Source organism: Sorghum bicolor, chromosome 6 (assembly GCF_000003195.3).
Source record: "Sorghum bicolor cultivar BTx623 chromosome 6, Sorghum_bicolor_NCBIv3, whole genome shotgun sequence".
NCBI lineage: Eukaryota > Viridiplantae > Streptophyta > Magnoliopsida > Poales > Poaceae > Sorghum > Sorghum bicolor.
The window spans coordinates 52,759,337-52,786,269 of record NC_012875.2 but is presented as its reverse complement, the minus strand read 5'-3'; the positions used below and the strand labels follow the sequence as shown (position 1 = coordinate 52,786,269).

The 26,933-nt window shown below is 45.4% G+C and overlaps 5 protein-coding genes across 5 annotated transcripts; all 5 read right to left on the bottom strand.

The window, feature by feature from the left end:
• LOC8083374 lies at nt 1,526–4,034 on the bottom strand. The gene is made up of 3 exons (XM_002446864.2): nt 3,940–4,034; nt 3,739–3,825; nt 1,526–3,488 (listed from the first exon to the last, which is right to left on the bottom strand). Exons 2-3 carry the CDS (start codon nt 3,760–3,762, stop codon nt 1,773–1,775), a joined length of 1,740 nt encoding a protein of 579 aa, XP_002446909.1. The 5' UTR covers nt 3,763–3,825; nt 3,940–4,034; the 3' UTR covers nt 1,526–1,772.
• On the bottom strand, nt 7,478–9,578 carry LOC8083373 (cyclin-P2-1). The gene has a single exon (XM_021462693.1). The coding sequence runs from the start codon at nt 9,186–9,188 to the stop codon at nt 8,484–8,486; it is 705 nt and encodes a 234-aa protein (XP_021318368.1). The 5' UTR covers nt 9,189–9,578; the 3' UTR covers nt 7,478–8,483.
• Nucleotides 13,771–15,344, bottom strand: LOC8083372 (expansin-B5). Its single transcript, XM_002446862.2, has 4 exons — nt 14,999–15,344; nt 14,725–14,837; nt 14,430–14,623; nt 13,771–14,347 (listed from the first exon to the last, which is right to left on the bottom strand). The coding sequence occupies exons 1-4, from the start codon at nt 15,231–15,233 to the stop codon at nt 14,014–14,016; spliced, it is 876 nt and encodes a 291-aa protein (XP_002446907.1). The 5' UTR covers nt 15,234–15,344; the 3' UTR covers nt 13,771–14,013.
• Nucleotides 18,820–20,458, bottom strand: LOC8083371 (expansin-B15). Its single transcript, XM_002446861.2, has 4 exons — nt 20,183–20,458; nt 19,961–20,073; nt 19,637–19,830; nt 18,820–19,542 (listed from the first exon to the last, which is right to left on the bottom strand). The coding sequence occupies exons 1-4, from the start codon at nt 20,340–20,342 to the stop codon at nt 19,218–19,220; spliced, it is 792 nt and encodes a 263-aa protein (XP_002446906.1). The 5' UTR covers nt 20,343–20,458; the 3' UTR covers nt 18,820–19,217.
• On the bottom strand, nt 23,242–24,751 carry LOC8083370 (expansin-B5). The gene is made up of 4 exons (XM_002446860.2): nt 24,410–24,751; nt 24,139–24,251; nt 23,844–24,037; nt 23,242–23,737 (listed from the first exon to the last, which is right to left on the bottom strand). The coding sequence occupies exons 1-4, from the start codon at nt 24,627–24,629 to the stop codon at nt 23,398–23,400; spliced, it is 867 nt and encodes a 288-aa protein (XP_002446905.1). The 5' UTR covers nt 24,630–24,751; the 3' UTR covers nt 23,242–23,397.

Sequence of the window (26,933 nt, the reverse complement as noted above, 5' to 3'; positions counted from 1 at the left end):
CAAAGACACAATGTCACTAGTAGTCTAGCACTAGGCCACCAGTCCATCTTCACTCCTTCAGGTTGCAGAACCTTCTCCATCTCCATTTAGCCACACATTTTTGAAGGACTCTTCAAACTCTTGGTTCTCAACTACATGATGCAATGTGGACAGCTAGTGTTAGGGTTACTTTAGCTGCAGAGATAGAGCCCGAAGCTAGAGTAGAACATAGAGCGGCAGCACAACCCTCAACGGACGGATGACGAACTTCTAGCGACGACGTGCAACGAGTGGCAGTGAGACGCCGAGAGGCAAATGAGAGTTGGGAGGTCAAAGGTGAGCTGCGAAGGCGGAGGAGAGCGATATTCGCCAAGAGATAGGCGAGATATGATGGTGGAGGGGTCACACCGAGAACGAGGGTGGAGGCGATGGCAGTGACAGCGAGAGGGAGGCAAGAGGCCAAGAGCGATTGAGCAAGTGCGGTGCGGGGGGGGGGGGGGAGGAGGTGAACAAATGATTAGGGTTTTGGGGATGAGAGAGGGGCAACTTGGAGAGATCATTCCCCTCCCGGCTAGCTAACTGGGCCCCTACTAGGCCTACCATTAAAATACGGACCGAGCCGTGCCTACCGGGCAAGGGGAGCAGCCCAAGTACGACATGCTCCTCTAAGTCGAGCTAAAAAAGCGGACATCAACCGCCGAAATGCGGGATGCATTATCAGGTGCTCGGCTGTTCTTATATGTGCACGCACTCGATTTCCTGGGCATCGGAACCATGTGTTGGTGACCGCGTCCGCGTGATGTTGTTGAGTTAGAAACCGCTACTTCCGTGTCTTAAAAACCATCCGAGCTCATATGTCACCCACCTCACCCTCTGCGCTAGGTTCAGCAGACACTAGGGTGGACCCCACCATGGGTCATGCATGTGCGTCGCTCGATCCATCTTTTATGCACACACTACGTCGAGACCACAATCACTAGTCGAGAAAGTTATAGAAAGCACGGAAGATTCGTTCCATGCTTACTATTTGCAGATTACATCTTACTAAATCATATTTTACTATTCTTGTTTGGGTGCAAGTTTTGTATTCAATTAGTCTAAATTTATTGTTTGTAGATGAGAATGGCCATAATTACTTCAACAATTATTTGATCTTTTTTGCTTTGATTATTTTCTGTATGTTCTATTTCATTCCCTTTTGAAACCTTCCAATTTAGCTTCCATTGAAATAATCTGGATATTTTTTATGTTTATTTAATATTTTTGTATTTTTTATAAATTTTATTTGGTTCATGCAATCTAGATCCTATGGTCTTAACAATTGAGTGTTCTATGCATAAGAAACCCTCAATTTTGTTTGGGTTCCCAATTGAGTGTTTTGGTGGCATGCAACACCTGAGTGTTAGAAGCCCCTAAAACACTCAGTGTTGAGTAGAGTGGTCCATCATCAAGTACAATATACGAAGCCACAAAATCATATGCTAACCCAGAAATTTCAGACGGCTAAAGTTTGATGCTACAAAGATCAATTATAGAACAAATAATGTAGCAAGAGAAAAATATTGTCTTCCATATTGTTTCTTTTAATTAGTCTTTAACCGAAGTACATTTCAGTCTTACAATGATTATGCAAGTATATACTAACCTAGATAAATAAAAAAAGAGAAATCAAAGTAGAAAGTAGACTCCACAAATTGTACATTCATGCTCTGAGCTAGAGTTAGTAGTTAATACAATAATATGTATCGTAATACCTCATAGTCGATCGATCAATAGTTGATTCTCAGCCCTTGTCAACTATCATCTCCTGCGGCCGATGAGGAACCAATGCCAACCTGAAGCCATGGTTCCATGGGCTCACCGTCCATGCTCACCATGTCTTTGAGGTCGCTAATCTTAGCTCTCTTGGCTGTGGTGCTGTCCGCCTCGTCTTCCTCCGCCACCGCATCCGTGGCATGGCTGCTCGTCGCTACATCCTTCTTCTGATGGCTAACATTACCTGGAACGGCGACGACCAGTGGCGGCAAGTGCACCGGTGCTACGTCGAGACGGAAAGAGCTGTTGGTGGCCTCAGGTCGCGCCGTGGAAGCAGCTAGTGCTACCGGGTTTGCCGCGATTGTGAGGTCGAGCACTGGCTCAGGCGCGTCCACCATCGGCCGGAGGCTGAGCTGGTGTTTGACTACGCCGACGAGATCTTCAGTTAGGGGTGGGATCACATTGGCCACCGGGTTGCAAGGATCCGATGTGTTTGAGGTGAGCCAGTGGCATCGCTTGTGGCCTCCGAGTGCCTGCCCAGAGGTGAACAGGCGGTGACATACTGAACACTCATGCATCTTGGCATTTTTCTTGCATTGCGCTGCGACGGCGAGCGTGGTGGCGGCTGATGGATTGTGTCCGATGGGCAAAAGCGCCATTGACAGTGATGATGTTGCCTCAGTACTCATCCCTACATTGGCCTCGACGCCAGTTGTAGCGAAAACTCTTGTGGCATCTGTGCTTGCACCTGCATTGCCTTCATCGACAGCAGTAGCCTTGCCATTGCTAGTGCCGTTGCCATTGTTGGTATCAATGACCGTTGAATGGCGTGTTGGTTCACTAGCATTGCTCTCAAACTTGGCAGCAAAACAGCCTTTCACTTTCTTATGGCTGGCCCGGTGCCCACCAAGTGCTTGGTGCGAGGTGAACACCTTCTTACATGCCTTGCACTCAAAAACTCCACGTGATGCGGGTGATATGTACTGTGGCACCATAGCTACTGGCGAAGGCAGTGCCATAACTGACTCTTGTGTCTGTGTGAAAAAAGAGATTGGTTGCACTTGCAATGGTGGCTCTCCATCACCTTTCTTGGTAGATGCACATGCAGGCTCATGATGATCCGTTGCAGTAATAGTCGTCTGCTGCTTGCTGTTGGATTTGTAGGATGAGAGCATGACGAGACAATTTGCGAGGTCCTCCTCCTCTCCTAATGTGCACCGCTCCGGCGGCGCCACGGTAGAAGTCTCCTCCGCTCTGACGCGGCGCGATCGCTTTCCTTTTGACCATGCGGCTGCCACCGTTGGATCCTCCTCACTGTCGGCGTCCGAGGGAGGCGACGGTGAACGTAGCGAGCCCAACCCATCCACCTCCTCTTCTTCTTCCTCATCCTCTGAATTGCATTTACCATGTTGAAGAAAAAGCTCCCATGACGTGAACTCCTTCCCACAGTTTTTGCACAGCTGGCAGCTCCTGATCAGCCTGTTCGGATTCGCCCGAAGCGCGTACGCATGAGTCGCCGACGTTCCCACCGTGTCCCACTGATCTGCAGCTAGGCATCGTGTGGACGCCTCATCGCCGAGCAAGTCATCGTCGGCGCCGAAGCCGTCGACGTCACTAGCGCCGTGGGCTCTCATATGCCCACCGAGCGCACTGCCGCACGTGAACCCCTTGTTGCATACTCGACAGAAGTGCTTGTACTCCGGTGACTGTCCCGGCGGCCTAGACGGTTGTGGTGGTGATGGAGATGGTGGCATCTGTTCAAGGTAACATATGGTGAGAGGAAAGGTCAAATTAATGCAGTGGCGGAGCCACCGCCCTGCCACCCCAGGACACCGGCCGGGCTTGTTGCCGATGTTCAAAAGAAATTTTTCTTTATATCAAAATAGATCCTGTAATTTTCTAGCTAAATACTTTTGCATGATAAGAATTAACCAGGCTCCTAAAAGTTTCTAGCTCTGCTAATGAATTAATGTGATGTAGAGAAGCAAGTGTGCATGCACGTACCAGGGATGATAGAGATTCGCACATTGCCGCACGACAGATTCGATGGTCTCGACGATGTCGTCTTCGGAGCTATAGCACCGCATGCATCTGGAGGTCACAGTTGTTCATGGTAACACGTGGTGATAGAAAGGTCAAGCTAATGTGCTGTGAAGAAGTGCGCATGCATGCATGTACCAGGGACAATGGGGATTCACACATTACCGGGCGACAGATTTGCTGTTCATGACGGTGCCTTCCAAGCTATAGCGCCACACGTACGCCTCTGGTGGTCACAGTTGCAGCAAACCTTTTCTTTCAACTGCTTAATCGTTGTGTTTGCTATATATATACAAGCTCTTTGGCAGCGATGTGCTCCTTCTACTGGTTAAGCTAGTGACACATGGCAAGGAAATCAAGGGTTGTTAGGTCCCCTAGTCGCCTCAGACACACCTGTCAGCCTAAGAAATTGTGCAAGTATGGGATGAGAAAAAGAATTTCCGTAGTAATCGGCGGGAAATATCTAAAACCACTGGTCCTTGAGAGGGTCAAGTTGGATACGTCTAATGGCGGTTAACCACTAGTTATTTATGCTACTGTAGCCTTCTTTAGCTATCCATCTTCCTTGGGTGACACGATCCCGAGAAATTTGATGCTATTATTTCGTAAGGGCAGTAGCGGTATGATCGGGTCTTAACTAATCGACTACCTATTTCTAGGATTCCACAATTTCGCTTTTAATCTATTTATTGGTTTAACCATTGGTGTACCTTATAAAAATCCTTTCATGCATATTGTTGTGGTAATGAAGTACTGACTAATATTATTTTATTTATAAAGTTAGTAATGAGCTTGACACTGTTGCGGTATGAAGTACTAACTAATACTATTTTATTTATCAAGTTAATAATGAGCTCTTTTTAAATTTAATTTAGTCTCTAATTTTCAATTGACTTTCAAATATACTGGTTACCTTATCAAAAGAACTAGCAATGCTAGCCTCATGGCTACAACATACAAAACTTATGCATTTCACTTAGGGCCATGTTTAGCTTGCAAGGAAGCACCAAACTAATTCAGAAATTGCAAATAAGGATTCAGGATAAACTTTATGGATTTGTCAGTGTTCCTCCCTGTGAGGTTGAGCGAGTTGGATTTAAAATTCGCATGCACCTAGCACTAGACTAGGATAACAATAGAGAAATGGAACATCAAATGGTAAATTGTTCCCTGCACTCCACAAAGCTTGCAATTCTTGTAACCATCCTAATTTCTCCACACTAATCGTAGAGTAGTTTGCAACCTGTCGTGCCAAACCAACCAAATAAAAACATGTATCTTTTGGGTACTTTTTGCACTATAGATACCTATCATCCTTTGGTGTATCACTCCACTAAATATGATAAATGTATACTTGGATAGGAGAAAATCTCCTTGATTTCTTTAATTTCCAGCACACTTGGTATACTTGTTTAGTGAGGTCCATTTCTCCTAGTTTTAATTCCATTTCGTACCACTATGCCATAGCACCACCTAACCAAACACCCCCTAGTTCTAGTCTTAAACATAGCTCTTCCTCTTTCGAACAAATGTTTAACTAAGTGAATCCCCTGCTAAAATTGGGAAGCTCCTTTATTAGTAACCTGAAATATACTTTTATTATTTAGCTATCCCTTCCTCAAAATATTGATTCACATACTTTGCACCCCACTGTCAACTCTATAGTTCCATTTTATGAAAAAGGGTGCATTCATTGTTCTAGTTCCTACAAAACCCAAACTACCGAAGTAATTGGGTTTCACAAACCCTTTCTATTTGATCATGTGATATTTCTTCTTATTACCGACTCATTGTTAAATGAATCTTCCTCTCGACAAGACCAGTTGATGGTGTGCTCTCTCATGAATACAATGGAATCCCATGATGTGAATTGGAATTACGATAAGGCTAAAGTTCAATAAGATATATTTACCATCAAAGGATATGTGACCACATTTCTAGGCTTGTTGTCTATTACAAAATTTATTGATTTGTCCACTAAGTTTGATTTTTGTATGACGTCAGATGCCCCAAACATCCTCCTCTACAAAACCTACTACAAACACCATATAATTTATTCTCATCCCTATCATTTCCTTATAGCAAGTTAGAATAAACTTCAAGTTGGTGCACGAAGTTGTTAGGAAGAGAATAGTATCATTAGCATATTGCAAATGAGCCGAACTAGCTTAGGGATTAGACCTTAGATTAAACCATTCTCCCTAATTTTTATGAAAATCTCATCCAAAGCATCACTAATAAGGTTAAACAATAGTAGAGACAAAGGATGTCCTTTGTTGCTCCTAAGTACCCCTTTTTCCATTCACATTTGTAGCAACTCTTCCTCTACTAACTATTTTCATCATCCAACTCATCATTTATAGGCGAAAGGTTAAACAATAGCAGAGACAAAGGATGTCCTCTGTAGCTCCTAAGTACCCCCTCTCGCCATTCACAATTATAGCAACTCTTCCTCTACTAACTATTTTCAGCATCCAACTCATCATTTATAGATGAAACCTTTCATTTGCATCACCTATTTCAAAACAATTCAAGTTAACTTTTTTCATAAGTTTTCTCAAATTAATTCCTTGCTTCTTTGTCCTCTTCAGTTCATGTAAAGCCTCACACAAAATCACCCCTCAATAAAAAATAAACCCACCATGAATAAATACAGTTTGAGTTTTAGCAATGATCCTATTAGCCACTTTTTTGGGCCCCAAAGTGGGAACTTTGGTAACAATCTTGAACACCGATATAATATAATTTTTGTGATTACATAGTACATCTTAGATACTCACAACATATGCATACTCATCCCTATAAACGCACGTAAACAAACTCTACCCCTATGAGCATCTTCAAAGACAAGACTGATAAATTCTCAAGATTGATGAAGTCACCATAGAAGCCTCGTTGTCAACTGAGTACAAACACGTTTTAGTCCTAAAATATTTGCTCCCACCAGGAGTAACCCAGGACCTGAGATGCTACTGAGGCTATTATAACCACTAGGCTACAAGCTCTTTTGCCACCACATGTAATACTACTTTTATATAGTAAATTCAACATCATGGTTACTGTGGTGGAAGCTAAAATGACTATTTATATTGTTCTTTTGGGAAGGAAAGGATGACTTGTATTAAATCTTGGCACAATACTTCCCCAAACTACATGTAAAAAATCTGAAATAAAATACACAATATATATTCTATATAGATGCTTCCAATGGAGCCTCCAGATCAATGCTCACAAGAGGTGGTAGAAAAAAAACTTAGAAATTCTCATGAAAAATAGAATTGTCTTACCATCAATCTATATATCCTATAAAGACAAACCCCACTAAACTAATTCTCTTACACCTCCTTGCGCCACATCATCATCCACTTTCTCCTGCTACTGCATGCAATTAAATGCCCACTCACAAATGGTTTCAGTAGTGGATGCAGCTATACCTAGACATGACCATGCATGCACACTACTAGCAATTATTCTCTCACGTGATCTTCTCTCTTTCTCTTCTGAAACTAACTACTAAAACTATATATAGATGACTCAATAGACTAGAGTGAGACCATATTTATATTTCCCTTCATACCCGCAGCAACGCGCGGGGAATCCTCCTAGTTCAGTAGACTTTAATCACCCTTAATGCTAATAACCTTGGGGTCTATTCTATTTTTTTTCCAAATAATAACCAACCTCGCTACTGTGAAAAACAATATAACACAACCGATGAATCTATATTTAAATTACCCACATATGCCATGACAAAACATGATCTGAAGTGTTTGGACTTGTGTTTCGACTTTGGAGAGTTGCACTACAGACCCTCAGCTATTTTTGCCCATGTGTTTGGACTTTGGAGAGTTGCACTACAGACCCTCAGCATGGACCAGGTCCAGGGGCATCGGCATCTTCACTTCACATCTGCTTCGTCAGTTTCTGGTCCTTGGAGCAAACGGAGGCGCGTCCGTACCGTATGGGTCGTGTCGCGGGGGCGAGGCAGATGGGTTGCTGCAGCGCGCGGGAGGTCCTCTGCTGTGCCTGCGCTGCGCCGGTGCTGTGCCCACCGCCTTTTTATGATGTGCAAAGTTAGCTGACGGCGATGTCGCACCGACAACACGATCGCATCATGCAAATATATAACGTTTTTTTCCAGCTCTTTTCCGCGTCTGATATGGAATCATTTGGTCTCGTTGGTTGGCAATTTGGCCATCCATCGTGAGCCGTGACTTGAGGTAAAGTGATGGCAAAGTTAGCGCTGGTCCCTGTTGATGCTAATCTTTTACTTATTTCGCTATCAAACACCCAGAATCCCAATCCGTTCTGTTAGCTGCTGGAACCAATTGTTTATGATCTTGTTAAAAGCGTTCTTCTTCTTTCGAGAAGACTAGAGAAGCAGTCACCTTTTTTTTTTCCCCCTCTTCGAATATATAATTTTTTTTCCAATCATGGTAAAAGGGACACTTGCTAATTGCCAACGGAGAACAATGCTTGCAAGTCTAAACTCAAGGCCACTAAACTCGTAGTGCAAACCATGATTACTCATTATGCTATCTATGTACAGTACATTCCGTGCGCCCTTCGGGCACCGACACCTTCTCTACCAGCGTGCCTGTGGCGGCGACGCCGCAGCTCTCAATCCCCAGTGGTCGCCGGCGGATGACGCAGACAGAGATGATCACCCAGCTCTGCAAACTTGTCTCAGACTCAGAGCTAAGCTTTTACTACGCTGCCGCTGCCTGGCGGTGCTGCGCCCGCGCTTCACCGGCGCAGACGACGAGCGCCCTGTATTCGAGCGGCCTCTGCACGCGGTACCAGCCGCCGTGGCTCACCTCCCGCTCCAGGTGTCGGCAGTAGCTCCGGAACACGGCCGTGCAGACGTTGAGCCTGAACTGCAACAGGAACAAGAAGTCGAGCTCCAGCGCGCCCAGCTCCGCCGGGGCCAGCCCGCCCACCGCCGCGAAGTGGGAGTTGCTGTAGTTGCGGTCCTCGACGAACTTGGACGCCACGAGGATGGCCGTGGTCAGCAGGCGCTGCGCGTTGCCGCGCACCACGCGCACGCCGGCGTCGCCGAGGCGCCGGAGCCGGTCCAGGTACGCGTACGCCACCACGTACACCTGCGGCGGGACGTGCGCGTACCGGGCGAAGCGCTCCAGGAACGCGTGCACGCTCATGTCCAGCTCCGTGCCGCTGTCGAACGCCCGCGCCCTCTTCCTCGTTGCCGAGTCGTCGTCGTCGGCGGCGGCGGCGGCGTCTCCCGGCGCCGCGGCGGCCGCCAGGGCCCGCTCGTTGCGGGCGATGTGCCGCTCCAGGATGGACGCGAGCACCGAGATCACGACCGGTGGCGACAGCGGCGTCCCCGTCCCGTCGTCGTCGCGGCACGGGAAGGCGAACGCGTCCGACTCCGACGGCAGCTCGCTCGTTGCCATTTCTTGACTTCAGATGAATCGGTGGTCACGAACCCACACGATGGACTCACGGCCGGCGACCTGTGCTATCAACTGGCGAGCTTCGCTCCCGGTCCCGGCCCGCCTCTCGACCACACACGCCCACACTGAACTGCGCACTGCAACTGCAAGCTCGTGAACCCGAGGCTACTTATACACGCGGGGGGCGTCGGCGAGGTGTGGTTGTGGGGGCGGAGAAGCTATAAACAATGGCGTGATGCTGGACGTGTGGAGTGAAGTTGACACGAGGAAGGAGCCCGGAAGCCGTAGGGAATCAAAAAGAAATTCAGATGGATGCAGCGACGACTGACAGACTTGATCGATCGTCTCGGCTGGTAGCGTGGTTGGGGGGGATCCGTGATCGATCGACGAGGCTGGATTTTTATGACAAATCACGAAAGACAAACCAAGTACTGCCTGCAGATCATCCTGTCGGCGTTGGCCGTACAGCAATATCGAGCGTACTACTACGTGCTACCTGCTGGCCTGGTACACGAGCATCTTTCTTGCCGTCGTTATGACGCGTGGCCTCATGGCTGGTGAAGAACCGGCTCTATTTTTAATCGCTTCCTTCCTTGCCGGGTGGAAATGTAGTTTATGATGGCAGTTAGCAGGGATGTTTTGTTTGTTCAGACGTCGAAGCTCTGCAGACGACAGTTGTGGCGTTGGCGTTATAACAACCGGTGCTCGGAGCAAAGGCTCGAACGGCAGATACGATTGTTCTATATAGGGCCGTTATGGATGACGTGGATGTTGTGTCTTGGGAGGAGAGGACAAGCGCACCGATGAGTTGATATGGTGATTGCAGGGAGGATACGAAAATGGATCTGTTGAGGATGACGCGCATCAGTATTCACTAATGCGTAGTTTTTTAGGTCGCTTGTTGAGCTTCCACTTCCAGCATGTACAAACGCAAAGACCAAAGTATCTGACAAGTAGTTATGAAGAAAGTATCTGACAATTTTGACTTTTGTTTTTTTAATTCAGTCCTGTTCTTCCAAAAAAAACTTATAAATTCATCATGCCAGCATCAGGATCTCGCAACTCAAAAATAATTGTACAAAAAGAACAAGTTTATTGCACAATGTGGTGCGTGATTTGGAATCACGTGATCCCTTTTCTCCTCCCCGCCCCTCGAACCTATCCTCCTCTAAATTCAAGGAAGCCGCCGGCGAGCTCTGCCCTCATCCTCGCCCTCGCCCCCATCACTGGCAGATGGCATAAGTTGCCTCGTCGCGCCACTCTCAACTAGCCCCTAATCTCACGGCGCCGCTGAGCTCTGCCGTGACGCCCCCACTGCTAGCAAGCTCCCCCGCGACGCCCCCTCTACTGTCTTGCCCGCCTCCACCAACCTCCTTCTAAGGTCGTTGCCGGAACCCTAATCTAACCGCCATCGCCATGCGAACGTGGGTGCTTCGGCACAGGTCGCGCCATAGCGACGGTTGCATATTTGCGTTTCTCATAGGAAAATAATGTTAGTTTTGTCATGACATCCATAGGGCATGGAGCAGAACGCACACACTCGCCATGCTAGACCGATCATCCCTAAGTATGCTTGGTAAAAAGAATACCATTCTCCTCTTTTATTTCTGATGATGAAAACTATCTGCACTCCCTACGGAAATATAAAGCAGATCACTGATTTCTGACAATAACACATCAAATAAAGCCGCCGCCTGCCATGCCCTACGCCTCTACATGTTGATTGCGCAAATTGAGATTTATTGCCTGCCACTTTCTCGATTTGCTTTTGTATTATATATTCGCCGTACACGATATAATTAGCTGAATCTCTGTCAACATGGGACTACAACGCAATTTTATATTTGCTCCTAAATGTGCCACGTCTGGCCAGTTGGATGGATGGATTGGCCTGGTTATAATTATTATAACGTGCTACGTACCAAGCAAGTTGACAATTCTTTTGAAGCGATCAAGACCGAAAGAAAATCGCAAGTTGTCAGACAATATTTGAAGCGGACGAAAGAATAATGATGCAAGCTGTCAATTTGGTGCGTGCAGAAAAGTGTGCCCTTTCTTCTCCGTTGATCACACTGAACACTGCAGTGACTCAGGTGTGGGAAAATTTATTTGCTTTTTTCTCGAAATAAGATTATCTTGAAATGGAAATTATACAGAGTTATTGGCAGAGTGGAAAAAGGTTCAGCTCGATCTGATACTTTCCTGTTTTTGAACTTAGTTTCGTTCTGATGAACAGTTAATTACAGTACTAGTATTGGGTACTAGGATCTTTTGGTTAAGACGTCAAAGCTCAGATCTGCAGGACATGTTTGTTCTGTTAGGATGACACTTTGCTGGAGAGGCCCCTCCCTGCCGACAGGTTTGTTTGCTCTGCTAGGACGGTTTAGAGACGCGTCATCACACATTGTGCTCCAAAAGGACAAGAGCACCGAGTAGTCGACACAGGCACACAGCGATCATTGCAGAGTGTATAAAAGAAAAAAAAAACAGTGTCAACTAGCAGCATTGGTAATGTTAACAAACAGCGTTAGACCAGTCTCGATGGAGGTTTGATGAAAATTTCATACACATTAAATATGCTGATGTGGCACTATATTGATGAACAAATATGATAAGAGTTTCATAAGAATAGAGATAGTTTTATACAGATGAAACTCTTCTGCATTGTTTTCAAAATATAATTGTTTTAGAAACTAAGTCATAAAACCTCCATTGAGACTAGCCGTTCACTGACATCAATATATCATTGATAATATTACCACCGGATACTAAAAATGATATCGTATTACTCGATTACCATCAAACAAAAAAATCGAATGGACTAGTTAGCACTCTAGTTTATGATAAATTTACTGAACAACACCACATCTATTATATTTTCCGATTTTAGCTTAGAAAAGAGAACTCTAATAAAATATTGTTTTTGTCCTAGCTATTTCTTCTTCCTCCCTATCCTTCTGCTCTTTCTCTTTTTTCCCTATCTCTCTCTCTCTCCCGCAACACCTATGCTACCACGTCGAGCAGCAGCATTGCCATTGCCCGCCACGCCTTCATCACCCCTAGCATCTCGACCATGTCCTTCACGCCCAGGCCCCACTCTACCCTTTTTGTCCATGTGGCATCTTTGACCATCAGCGTCAACACTACCACATCACCTCACTAATGTTGTTGTTGGGACCCACTTTCATCATCTCCTCTATATATGTTAGTCCAACACCATTTGTTATGCATTGACATAGAGTCCACCTATAGGCAGGACCGTAATCCCTCTATCTTCATGTCGTGTCGTGCCAAACATGGATGCATTGGTGGTGCTCATGAGTCCACCTATATGATATTGCTAATACCATGTATATATATTTTTGTGTTTTCCTTTGGATCTGGAATCGAACACAGATAGCCAATGGGTACATATATGAAAATGGATTGTCTCGGTCAATACAGATAAATATGTGTCGAATACAAAATGAGTGAGAAGCAGATCGACAATGTCGGCTACAACCCTGAATTACACATGAAAAATCTAAAATAAAAAGAAATAATATTCTATTAATTAAAGTCCTTCCATCACCTTCTTCTCTAGTGGCTTTGGCCAATGCGGCTGATGCTCTAAATGGACAGAAAGTACAATCTGTATGGCAAATCCTCCAACCAATCCCAAGACCTTATACTTCAAGTAATTAACATTCTAGAATTAGACTTAAATGTATCTGAAAGATAAAAAGAATATCATTGGTTGAGTCCCCTAGTTCATCACAATCTATAGATTTAGCTCTTCCTTCATCAGGTAAGTCTACTTCCTCTCAGCCATTTCATCAAACACTTCGAGCTCGTCTGTTTTCCATGGCCGACACCTAGAGTTGGCCATGGCGGACTCCGAAGGGAGTCGAGCCCCTGCTGCCAGGCGAGCAAGGAGGAGCAGAGGGACGAGGAGGCATGGAGGAGGAACGTTGGGACCTTGCCGCGAGTAAGGAGGAGGAGGAGTTCACCAGAGTCATTCGACAGGATGAGGAGGAGCTCACCGGAGTTGTTCGGTCGGACCTTGAGGAGGAGAAGGAGATAGCTCACCGGAGTTGAAAATCCCGTCTGCGCCATCGTGGGGCTGCCAATGCTGTCTCCATGCCCCTCCTCGGTGCCTCCACCTCCCAATCACCTCCCCGGCACGCACACTCTTGCGTGCAGTCCTCGGAGCAGGAGGAGCACGGCCGGAGCCCCACCACCGAACGAAGGAGCGGATTTGCGTCGCCACTGGTTCCTTCAGCGAGGGTGAGCATGGGTGCTGCCATTGGTTGTGTTGGTGAGGATGATCGCCGAAGGAGAACTCGCAGGGACGAGCACCAGCGAGAGGAAGGGAATGACGGGACGATGCGGTCAACTCGCAACCGCGGGCGGTGAGGTGACTCGCAACCAGGCTGGTTCTTGAAAAACGTCCAACTCCTCCAATTTTCTAGGGCCAGGCTAAAGGCTTCTTGGGTGGCTTGCTCAAGCCTAGCTAAGGGATCTGTTCAATCAACTAAACAAGCTTAAGTTGGCTCTAGCAAGCCTGGTTAGGAGATAGCCAGAGAACCAAACGGACCCATTGTGACTCCAATAGTTATGCTTCTGCATTAAGGACACCAAGACATCATTACATCACAAGGGAAAACACACTGTGGTCGTCTTTGGAGGGAGTACCCTTCCACGGTTTTCCGGACACACCGTGGGGGGATGCACAACATGCACGAATATACCTAACCTCCTCTTCCAGCGCGGCCTCTCGCATTTCCCGGACGCACATACCAAATTCATTCAAGACCGAAGAAACAACTTCTACCCGCACACTGGCTCAGTAGCCAAAGTTCACTGCGGAGCGGTAGGTCCTCCCGGCGCTCCATCCGGCGGGGATGGCGTTCCTGGCGACGAGGACCTTGCCGGCGCCCGAGGTGATGCGGACCGAGAAGGGCACGCGGAGCGGCTGGCCGTTGTTCGAGTTGACCCGCCACACGGCGCCCCACGACTGCTGCATCGGCGTCCACGAGTTGTAGCCGGCTTGCATGATGTCCACCGCGGAGATCTCGCCGTCTCCGGCCACGTACTCGATCAGCACGGCGAGGTAGTACGGGTTGGACCCCGCGTCCACCTTGAAGTTGACGGTCCTGCCGTTGTACTTGCAGGGCACCCTGCACAAGCCAAGACAATGTATCACGCCACAGCGTCTTGCATTATGCATGCATGGTTACTACTATGAGTAGCAACAATCACCTCTTGTACTGGATCTTGAGGATTCCGGCGGAGCGGAGGCGGTCAGCCATGCCGCGGTTGGCCATGGCGCCGAAGGCCGTGCCGCTCATGTCAAAGTGCGCCGACTCGGCAAGGCACGCACCGCCGGGGCAGGAGTCGGTGATGGTGACCGTCACTGGCCGGCCGGAGCAGGCTCTGTTGCCCGTGCACTTAATCTGCAGAGTCGCCGTACGTACACCCGGAGTTAGTAGATGGACAGCTAGAACGTGCGTGGCACCTCTCACGGTCAACGTATAGTACGTGTGTGTATACTGACTTGGTAGCATGCGCCGCATCCTTTGCCGTTCTTGAAGAGGGAAGGGCCGCCGGCCGCGATCATCGACCTGAATGGGCGCTGGCTGACATCACCTTTATAACCACAAGCACCACCTGCATTATACACAACAATGGAACCAAGAGATTACCATTAATTTGCAGGAAAACAAAAGAGAGATCACCGAATGGAAAAAAGGTCAATTTGTTTTCCACTAATCGCTAAATTAAGTTTCACCCGCGCATTGAGCAGAGCACGTGCTGCTGTTACTACGTACCGTCGCTGCCGGCGCCGTTAGCGTTGCCGTACCACGTCGCGCCGCCGGAGGACCAGCCGTAGCCTCGCGCCGACGACGCCCACAGGTACCTCCTGCTGGTGTCGTTCTGCGGCGAGTCCCTGATCACCATGGGCTCGGCGTTCTCGTAGCCGGAGGTAGGGCTTGCAAGAAGTGACAGGGTCGACAGCACGGCCACTACGGCAGCAAATCGGAATGTGCTCGGACTAGCCGCCATTGATCGTCGTCTCCTGTTTGTGATACGCTATAGGAGACGAGCTGAGACGAGGGCCAATGGACTATAGAAGGTCTAGCTGGTGCTTGGTATGGTGATGGCGAGTTTGTTTGCCAGACTGTAGCTCATTTCGGGTGGTATATATAGAATGTCTTATTAGAAGTTCCAAACGTGGCAGCAAATATGTCGCAGCAGTACTTACTGTTATTGCATTGCATTATTGAGGCAAACGTGCGGGCATGATTGAAAGACGAGCGAGCACATATGGTTGTCAACGGAGCCGAATCTCGGACGACACCTTAGGTAACGGAGATGATCACGCTCTCTGACTGCTAGTGCAACACTGTCCCAGAGATTTGGCGACTTATAATATTCTTATAACAACTCTAAGAGTCTTTTTATATCGTTGTTATTGATAAAAAATAAAAATTTTGTTTGAAAATACCCTACAACTTCTTAAATTAGAGTATCTCCAAGACTTTCTCATAAACTTAATCTCTAAAATTATCATTTAGAAAGTCATTTCCATCAGACCATGCCATGGGCTGATTATCGTGCTGCTATCTCTGCCATGTAACAGTTGTTCTAGTTGGCTTTTTTTTTTTTTTGCTCTTACTTACAAGGTTGCTCACATCCTAGGCCGACCAGTACTAATCGTTGTAAAACTCTTGCTTCTCCTTAATGATAGACATGCAAAGCATGTTCGTGAAAAAATTAGAGAGCTATTGGAATAAAAATTGTTTTTTTCATCCTTCAACAATTTGTCTACATCCTGTACACACTCTAAAGAACCATTTCCACTCTCTATATTTGGTTAGCGAGATATCTGGAATAAATGATTATTATATTTGAAGATCTATTTTAAAGAAGTCATTGGAGTGTATTTTTGTCACAAAATATCCATTTCTATTTTGTGTATTCTTTTTCACCAAAATATGCATTTCTATTCTCTATTTGGAATTTCTCGTTAATTAAAAGGCTCTTAGTTAGATCTTCAAATATCGCTATTCTCTATTTGGAATTTCTCGTTAATTGAAGATGGAGAACTAAATTGACTCTTTAGAGTGTGCATAATAGAAATATGAAAAAATATTATTTTATTTAAATGACTATTTAAATGATGATTTTGAAAGAAAGATCTTGAGGATGCTCTTACCTACAACATCTTGCATTCCTTGAATAGTTGCATGACTCATTGAGCACGTATTACTATATTTACATTATACTGTCTAATTCCTCCGTTTCATAAAAAAATGTCACTCTTATTTTTTGAAAAGTTAAATAGTTTAAAGTTCAACCAAATATATATAAGAAGATATTGACATTTATGGTGCATAATTAATATCATTAATAAATTACTAAATATATATTTTTATAATAATTTTTTTGAAGATATAAATATTATTAATATATCTTTTACTTCTTTGAACCTAGTTATATTTAAAAAAAATAACCAGTACGAACCCTATGGTGACATTCTTTTTGGAACAGAGCAAGTACACGACAAATAGTAAAACCGTACGTGCCACCCTGTATCTGCCCTGCAGGAGGCCTTATTTAGTTCCAGTTTTTTTTGAATTTTAACATTGTAGCACTTTCGTTTTTATTTGACAAACCTTGTCCAATCATGGAGTAACTAGGTTTAAAAGATTCGACTTGTGATTTTCAGTCAAACTGTGCAATTAGTTTGTGTTTTCATCTATATTTAATGCTCCATTGTATATGCCGCAAGATTCGATGTGATATAGAATCTTGAAAAAATTTAGTTTTTCGGTGAAGGCATCATACGGTCACCGAAGTGATTGCACCGTATTAGCAACATATACCATACTAATTTTCCATTTCGCCACCTTTCTAATTAAGCGACACACTCAGCAGACAAAAATGAATCGTGCACAATAACATACACCGAGGCCGTGTTTAGTTTCTGAAGGGAAAAGTTCCGCGACACTGTAGTATTTTTGTTTGTTTGTGTTAATTATTGTTCAACCATGGACTAACTAGGCTCAAAAGATTCGTCTCGTCAATTTCGGCCAAACTGTGAAATTAATTTTTATTTTCGTCTATATTTAATACTCAATGGATGCGTCTAAAGATTTGATGTGACAGAAAATATCTTAAAAAATTTTGAGTTTTTGGGTGTGCGTGATGGTTGGCAAGATATTGGTGTTCTGTTTCCGCGCGTCATCAGGCGTACGTGGTTTAATTCCGATACTGGGTTGGCGTGTGCGCTGCTGGGCTGCGTCCGCCGCAATCCGGGCAAACCCCAACGCTTTTCTTCCCATTTGATCCGTTTCAGACGCTGCCGACCGAACCCAGGCCCGGGCCGGGGCGCCTGTTTCGTTGGTTCGCGAGCGTCGCCGCGATTGGAGCGAATTGGTGTTGTGCCGACGACTAAGTTTTGGCGTTCATTTGACTTTGCGCCGGGCCGGGGTACTATTGTGTTGTGCACGCACGTTGCTCGGTTGCGGCCATGCATGATTGGTGGCCTGTGCTTCGGATGTCTAGTGGTTCCCTGAGATGATGAACTGATGGAAAAAGGATTGTATAGGCGGTGCTGATTGATGAGATTAATTAGCGGCACGAGGGTTCAGCTCTCTGAATATTTTGTTCGGCTAGAAACCTACTCCCTTGTTTATTAAAAAAAAGGAAACCTACTCCCTCAATTACAAAATACAACTCCTCATCTCAGATTTCAAGAAGTCAAATAATCTTAATTCTAACCAAAACATATACTAAAAATACTAATAATATTTATACTAGATAGGCAGTATTAAATTAAATCACGTCATATATTTTGTTAGTAAACCTATTTAAAATACAAATGTTGATACTATTTTTAAAATCTTGTTAAAGTTGATATTGGTTGGCTTCTTTTATATGAGATTAAGATTTATTTTGAGATGGAGGGGGTACTCTATGATTCTGAATGTCGGCCCATGTAGGTCTAAATTTCTTTTTTTTATAGAGGTCCAAATTTCTTTTTGTTTTGTACGGAAGCGACTTGAGTTGCCTTCATACCGGTGGCCCAATCATCAATTCAGGCAATAGGCCCCCTGATACGTGGGCCATACGTGCAACCAAGTATTCTGTATTCAGGCCCAAACTAGGTTCCTTCGCATCTCCTTTCTTCTCAGAAGCTTAAAGGCCAACTGTTCATGGAAAGCATGCAAGTATGTTGCCATCCCTTATCTTCACTTAAAAACGGCCCTCGCAATGTCCTTATTCTACTAATCTACTTGATAGTGAAGAATTTGAGAAAATGGTATGTACTAACCCTTGTACGATCTAGTACTTGTCAATTGTCGTACGATCCATATGATTTCTAATGCACCATTATTCTTTCCAAAGTTATGTGTGGCAATAACATAATAAAAGTATGATTAAGTAACTACATTAATTTTTTCTTGACAACTATCGAATACTATATATACTACATTGCTATTATTTCCGCATTATAAATCGCATCATAATGTTCAGAGTTCTGCAACTTGGTTGCATATGCATCCTATTGTGAATTGTGATATCTATAAATCAATGTATACCCACTTCCAGAAAAAAGAAAGAATAGGTACACCATGGAGACATAGTATCACACAGTCTGCATTAAGCAATCACCATTCAACAACAATGACTCCATTATACAGTGACGTCGCTAATAAGCTCTGCGATCACTGATACACAACATTATTAACGACACACATCTGTAGGCATAGACTAGCGGCGAAAGAGGGGAGAACTATACTCGTATGCTGCGCCTCCTCCTGCTCTGCCTCTGCCATTATTATATTGCTGCTTGTTGCACCTTCGCCAAGCTTAAGCTGCAACCACTGTGTTGTGAGTTGTGACTAGCTAGCGAGAGTCCACACACACACACAGTACAAGCTATCACACACGAGACGACTTATCAACTTATATATGTGTATGCATGCTGCGCGCACTGATCAGATATGCATGCATGCGTACTTGCAGTATATAATTCTGGATTTAGTAGTTGACAGAGGACTGGTAGGTGGCGCCGGGCGTCCACCCGGCGGGGATGACGTTGCTGGCGACGAGCTGCTTGCCGGAGCTCGACGTCAGGCGGATGGACAAGGGCGCCTGCAAGGCCGACCCGGCGTTGAACTTCCAGACGGCGCCCCACGACGGCTGCATGGACGCCCACAACGCCCCAGCCCCGGTCTGCATGAGGTCGACGGCGGAGAGGTCGCCGTCGCCGTTCACGTACTTAATGAGCACGGCGAAGTACTCCGGGTTCGAGCCGGCGTCGACCACGAAGGTTAGCTTCACGCCAGGCCAGTTGCATGGCACACTGTACGTAATAAAGGACAGTGTTTGGCGCGGTTATTGGAATAGTGCAACAAGTGCCGTGTATGCTAGCTACATGGTCGAGGACAAGTTCCTACCGGGTGTACTGGATTTGGAGGACGCCGGCGTTGCGCAGCTTGTCGGCCTGGCCGGGGTTCGCCATGGCGCCGAATGCCGTTCCGCTCATGTCGAAGTGGCCCGGCTCGTTGAGGCACGCACCGCCAGGGCATTCATCGGTGATGACGACGGTCACTGGGTTGCCGGAGCACGCGCCATTGCCGGTGCATTTGACCTGTGTGCCAACGTTGATTTATTCCCAACCACGTTATTAGTTCGAATCATCATATATATATATATATATATATGCGTGATGCGTCAGGCGCCAGCGGGTACAATACACACAAGTGTACACACGCACGCACCTGGAAGCAAGAGCCGCAGCCCTTGCCGGAGTTGTAGATGGAAGGGCTTCCCGCGGCGATCATGGACGAGAAGGGCGCCTGGTCGACGGCACCTCGGTACCCGCATGCACCACCTACGTGTATCGATCATCAGGTCGATCGTTGAGAAATGACCAAATGAGGGAATAATTCTTTGACACAGCATGATGAGTTTGGTCAATGTAATATTGTCACTAGACATACCATCACTTCCAGCCCCAGTAGCGGCGCCGTACCACGTCGCGCCGCCGCTGGACCAGCTGGAGAGCTTGCGGTGAAACTCGACGGATGCACAAGGGTGGATGATGATCGAGGCTAGAGCCGCAATCGCAATGAAGGACAGGAGCTGGGACTTGGAAGCCATAGCCGCCGTCGTTGCTCACTCCTGTGGCTTGCTGTATGTCGTGGTTTTGCAAGGGATGATTGGGATTGGGAGAGGGCGCAAGTAGATGAGAAGTGGTGCGTGAGACTGTGAGCTGTGTGGGTGATGAGCTTTGGTTTCTCTCCTGTCCTATTTATAGGCAGCCAAATGGTGTACATGCATGCATGCATGGTAACAGATCTCACGCAGGTTGCTTCCTCTGTTGGATTGTTCATCGCTTAACTGCACATGGCTAGGGTCAACATGTTGATGGCAGATAAGTGTAATTAACAAACCACTTAACTGCCCTAGCTAGCTAGAGAGCTAGTACAGGTATTAGGCCGGTCCGATCCTTTTGTGTGCAGTTCACTTGTCCATCCTTGATCTATCTCTGATTGGAGACGACATGGCAAATTCGCATTCTGCCTTCCCAGGTAGATCTAGCCATCTAGGTAGAGATCGAGCTGCGTGTTGAAAGTCGCAGAGCATTGCATTGTGCTGTGCACGATATGAATGTTACCTGTAGAGTACTATTTTCAGTGTCGCATTCGTCCCAGAGGATTCTCTCAACTTAGGCAAAAGCTGAAATGCTGTGAATCCATCAAAGGGCTTTCGTGTCTATCTGTGTTGGAGTACACTAGCAAGTTAAAACGACCAGGCCAGACCAGCAGAGGCCACCATCGTCAGCAGCTGGGCACGCATGAGGTGATCCGTAATTCCGTATCTGAGCACACTAGCTAGCTAGCTAGCTTCACTGTTGGTAGGTCAAAATGGCCGTTATTTCAGTTGGCGGCCGGGCACGCCTGTGATGAATCCCGAGACGGTTCGCCTTCCCGCCGGTCAACTAGTCTCCGATCCGCCGCCTCCCCAGATTATCCGCGAGCGATCGAGCGTACGTATCCATCGTCAGGGACCGCCAGAAATCTCGCTCGCCGTCCCCCAATCAACTGTTCACGAAGTCACGACCGCTCCTCCGATCCCACGGCAGCCGTAGATCGATCAGGAGCCCGTCACGCTGCGGCTCGCCGCGATCCTGGCAGGATTGCCGGCCTGCTTCTGTCTCCCCCGGCCGCGCGAGGCGCGACGCGACCTCCATCCACACCGCGAGAATTCGGCGAGTGCGAACGTGCACGGTGGGTCGCCGTCGCGTACGTCTAGACACCATGTGTGGAGGTGGCTTGCACGGATCGTGATGCAGTAGTACTGTGCTCAAGGTTTTTTTTTTTAAAAAAAAGGAAACTACTGTGCTCAGGTCAATAAACGCATGGATCGAGTCATTCCTGAACCGCCGGACCCCAGACGGGCATTCTAATTCAAAAGGCCCAGTTAAGGCCCACTAAGCGCCATGCAGCGCAGTGGCGCGAGGCAAGTTCGGTGGACTAACTGTGTATCACGAAGGCATGGGCCGTGCATGGCCAGTTCGCGTAGTTCCTCATGGTTTGGGGGATGCAAAGGAAAAGTCCACTTTAGGTCCCCTATTTTTCACAAAAAATTTGAATTTTATCCCTAAACTCTAAAACTGGACAAAATACATCACTCAACTTTTAAAACCGTACACGTTATATCCCTGATCTGGTTTTGAAAGCGGTTTTGTCTTTTGTCTTTTTATTTATTTCGGTTGAATTTTTTGAAAAATCACAGTAAATCACATAAAATTATAAAATAGAAAACTCAATTTTATTGGAATTTAGATGAGTAGATCTATACATTGAATATATATATAAATAATATAGTATATTTTATTACAAATTTTTTGATGCATCTTTAGATCTATGCTTTTCTGTAATTAATTAGACTAATTATAGATATAGTTTCTATGGTCCAATTGTGATGAAATTTATATGGTGGGCTAATTATTCTATTTTTGAGTTGTAGTAAAAATTTCATACTCATTGGATCATGTATTACTTAGTTATAGATTTATTTAGGTTTATGCTCGTTAAATATTAATAAGTCTATAACTAAGTTATACATGATCTAATGAGTATGAAACTTTTACCACAGTTTAAACGTATAATAATTAGCCAAACGTAAAAATTTCACCATAATTAGACCATACAAACTATAGCTATGAATTATTCTAATTAATTATAGAAAAACACAGCTCTAAAGCTACAACAAAAACTTTGTACTAAATCATACTATGTTATATATTCACTGTGTAGATCTACTTATCTGGAGTCCAACAAAATCAGATTTACTATTTTATCAATTTTATGTGATTATTATTATAATTTTACAAATATTCTGCCGAAATAAATAAAAATAAAAAAGACAAAACTACCTTCAAAACCGCTCATAACCATTTCAGGGACACAATATACACGGTTTCAAAAGTTGACTATTTTACCCGATTTTCAAATTCAGGAATGAGAAGCGGACTTTCACAAAAGTTAACGAACCTAAAGTGGACTTTCTTCCGGGATGCAAATACACACAAGGGGTCACATGCAATGGTATCACGACACGGCACCTTTAATTTGCTAATTAAAGCTTGCAGCAGGCTACCGATAATTATCTGGTTTGATCGAAGATTACTACCTTGAAACATCACCAAACAGTGTTCTGATCCCAGGTTCCCAACTTTGTAACTCTGTGGTGCAGAGAGAACATCTTTTGATTCTTTTTTTTTATAAAAAAAAACAAGGCAGAGCGCTAGCACTGCCAATGCTTTAAGGAGAAAGGCACAAGACTGGAGTGATAAGCTGCAGGTTACGCCACACTAAACCTGAATTATAGTCAGTCCGCGAATGAAAAAGCCACTACAGAAGATATAGATCTTTTTTTCCTTAATGTCTTCCAAGACGGCACTGCACCAACGACTGAGAAGTCGGCGAATTATAGTCAGTCACCAAACAGTGCTTGATGTCTCCAAGACGGCACTGCACCAACGACTGAGAAGTGCAAATGACCATATATATATACCGGCTAGGCGCCTACAGGGGGGGAGAAAATTTACAATGTCTGGAATTACAAGCCGGCTCGCGTGACCAATTGCTTTGAGCCTTTGACAATTGCCGCAGCATTAACCTAATCCCTCTACACCAATGGCTTATTATTAGGTGGCGTAGTTCACCGTTGACCAGTATGTCATACCGGCGCGCCAACCGGCGGGGATGGCGTTCCTGACGACGAGCACCTTGCCGGAGCCGGAGATGAGTCGGACCGAGAACGGGGCGCGCAGCGGCTTGCCGGTGTTGGAGTTGGCGCGCCACATGGCGCCCCACGAGTGCTGCATCGGCGTCCACGCGCCGCCCTGCTGCATGATGTGCACCGCGGCGAGGTCACCGTCGCCGTTCAGGTACTGGATCAGCACGGCGAGGTAGAACGGGTTGGAGCCCCGGTCCACCTTGAAGGCAATTCCTCCCATGGCGCCATTATTGTAGTTGCACGACACCCTGCAAAATTAGTTGAAAGTAGAGAGCTTCGTCACACGCCGACATGCGTGCATACCTTAATTTCACTAGAATGCATGGCCAGTTCAAACTTCAAACTCAGCAGCACCTCTTGTATTGGATCTTGAGGATTCCGGCGGCGCGGAGGCGGTCGGCCATGCCGCGGTTGGCCATGGCGCCGAAGGCAGTGCCGCTCATGTCAAAGTGCGCCGTCCTGGCGAGGCAGACGCCACCAGGGCAGGAGTCGGTGATGGTAACAGTCACTGGCCGAACGGAACAGGCTTTGTTGCCGGCGCACTTGATCTTCGTATTCGTACAGCAGTACACACAACACTTGTATCAGTGTTTATAAGACGAATAATGCACGTACACACAACACTTCGCAAGTCACAAGTACGACTAACCTGATAGCATGCGCCGCAGCCATTGCCGTTCTTGAAAAGTGAAGGACCGCCGGCGGCGATCATCGACGAGAACGGGCGCTGGCTGACGGTACCTTGATAGCCGCACGCACCGCCTGCATGCAACGAGATCATCAGAGAATACTATATACCATTACAGTTGCATTGCAGGATTAAGCTTCTTTAATACGATTTCTTCTACTCCAGTACTGCTACGCTTCACGGCATTACATATATATAGTGATCAAATTGAGTACTATGTATATATAGTTACCGTCGCTGCCGGCGCCGTAAGGGCTCCCATACCACGTCGCGCCGCCCGAGTACCATCGATCGGCGGCTCTGGCCGGCGTTGAGGTGTACCGGCTGGTGGTAGTGCGATTCCTAAGAGACACGGACCTCGGATTCTCATAGCAGGAAATGGGGCTTACAAGAAGTGTCAGGATTGGCAGCACCGCGAATACGCCATCTCGGAATGTCACTGGAGTAGCCATTGATTATCTATCTCTCCTGTGGAGGGGGCGACACCGTCGACGTCCTCCTATAGCTAATTGTACGTATCGATAGTCGTCTTTAGTTGAGCTAGACTCTTGCTATTGATGACTTATTGTGTAGTAGTTTCTTAAGCTCTCGATTTGGGTGTTATATGTAGTAGTAGGATGGTTTTAGGGGTCAAGACTTAAAAATTATGTGCACATGCAGTATCGGGAATGAACGTGGCAATTTGTTCCTTACGGTTGTGGGAGCTCATAACCTCATATGTTGTTGTGGTCAATTCTTGGGTCTTGGATAAACAAATAACACAAGGTAGTTCGCGTCGGTTGAGCATGTGTAATGTGTTATAATTCAAGAAGTCGAACTGGCAAGCTTAGACATTTGCACAAATTTTTATTGTTTGGATTTATTAAATATGTGCTGCTGTTTGTCAAAAGGTGACTTGCTACTGATCTCATCATTGATCGTACTATAGTGTACTACATGTACCTGGTATAAACGGTTGTCTACGCAACCTCTTAGCTAGGCCCTCCGAATACAATTTGTTCCTTTTGTTACCTATATAAGGCACCGTTTGATTGCGTGAGTTAAACTTTAACTCTCACCATATTGAATATTTGGATACATACATAGAGTACTAAACATAAACTATTGTTAGAATTTGTCTACCCGCTGAAATCAGCGATCTACCTTTCCAAAGATCCAACCTTTTAACCATTTTTCCGAGTCATAGGACTAAAAGCACTCATGTTCAAACATTTATAACTAACAGGAACACCTAGATACTTCATAGGAAAGTCACCTAGCACACAATTCAGCATATTAGCCATATTCTCATTTTCCAACCGAGTAACACCAAAAACAAAACTTCACTCTTATGATAATTGATTTTTAAACCCATAAGACACTCAAAACAATAAAGAATAAGTTTCAAATTTCTAATTGACTATTCGGTAGCCTCAATCATGATAATTGTATCATTAGCATATTGTATACGAGATACACCCCCAGGGATCAGGTCTGTTATCATACCAGAAAGCTGACCCTTACTAATAGCAGATTGTAACATAACCCCAAGTGCGTCAGCCACAATGTTAAAAAGTAGAGGAAAAAGGGTATCCCTTTGCCTCAGACCCCTATATGTTCTAAAGTAATCACTCCTTTCACCATTGACATTAATACAAACCCTTCCTTCTCTAACAATGCTCATTACCCAATTAATCCATTTGATAGGAAACCCTTTTCCTTTCATTACTCTCTCCAGAAAATCCCATCTTACTCTAGCATAAGCCTTTTCAAAATCAATTTTTAAAACTAGGCTCCTTGCCTTGGATTTATGTAGCTCATGGAGGACTCCATGAAGAACGACAACCCCTTGAAGGATGTTTCTCCCCTTAATAAACCCTGCTTGTTTCTTCCCAATTATTTTTTAGCTACAGGCACCAACCTATTTGTTAGAACTTTAGTGAACCATTTATAATCTACGTTCAGGAGACAGATGGGTCTAAACTGCTTTATAGTGTTGGCTCCTTTAGTTTTGGCACTAGAGTGATTACTGTATAATTCAATCTCTCGAAGGCTCCAATTTTTATTTTCATATAATAGTCTCCCTATTTTTATGTGGCATGAAGTAGAAATGTAGAATACTTGTTGACTAGCAGTTTTAGTTTTGATGAACAAATCTATATAACACCTAAGAACAAAAAAAAATTTTAGCAAAGATAGTGGTTCTCAATGGCTCTAGTTTTTAATTCTATAATAAGCTATGCCATTTTTACGTGACTTGAACAGTGGCAAATTTAGCCAGGAAGCTCATTGGGGTCATTGCATTAAAATAATAGGGTTAACACCATTGATGAACGTCAATGAACAATATTTCTCTACTAATTTACCAAAGTTTGTCGGGGTCGTGTGACCCCGATGAAATAGGCTAGATTCGCCTCTGGGCTTGAAGTAGAATATTTCTTCTTTAAGAGGGCTATCAATTTTAATTTTGATTAACACATCCAAGTGACATCTAGCAATCATTAAATTTTTAGCTAGGATGTTGTTGTTCATGTCATGATGACACTGCTGTAATTTTCAATTTTTATGATTGCACACATGTGACACCTAGTGTAGAGATGGATCGAGGGTGGATGTACGGTCTCACATCTTAAGACATGTAGTTCTTGATGGGAGTCAACACCTTCATCACAGCTGGCAAAGCTTATGCCGCACGTAATCAAGGGAATCAAGGCTATGTGTACTACCCATGCAGAGATTGCAAAAATCTAAGGACCAATTTTGTAAGGCCCTAGCTG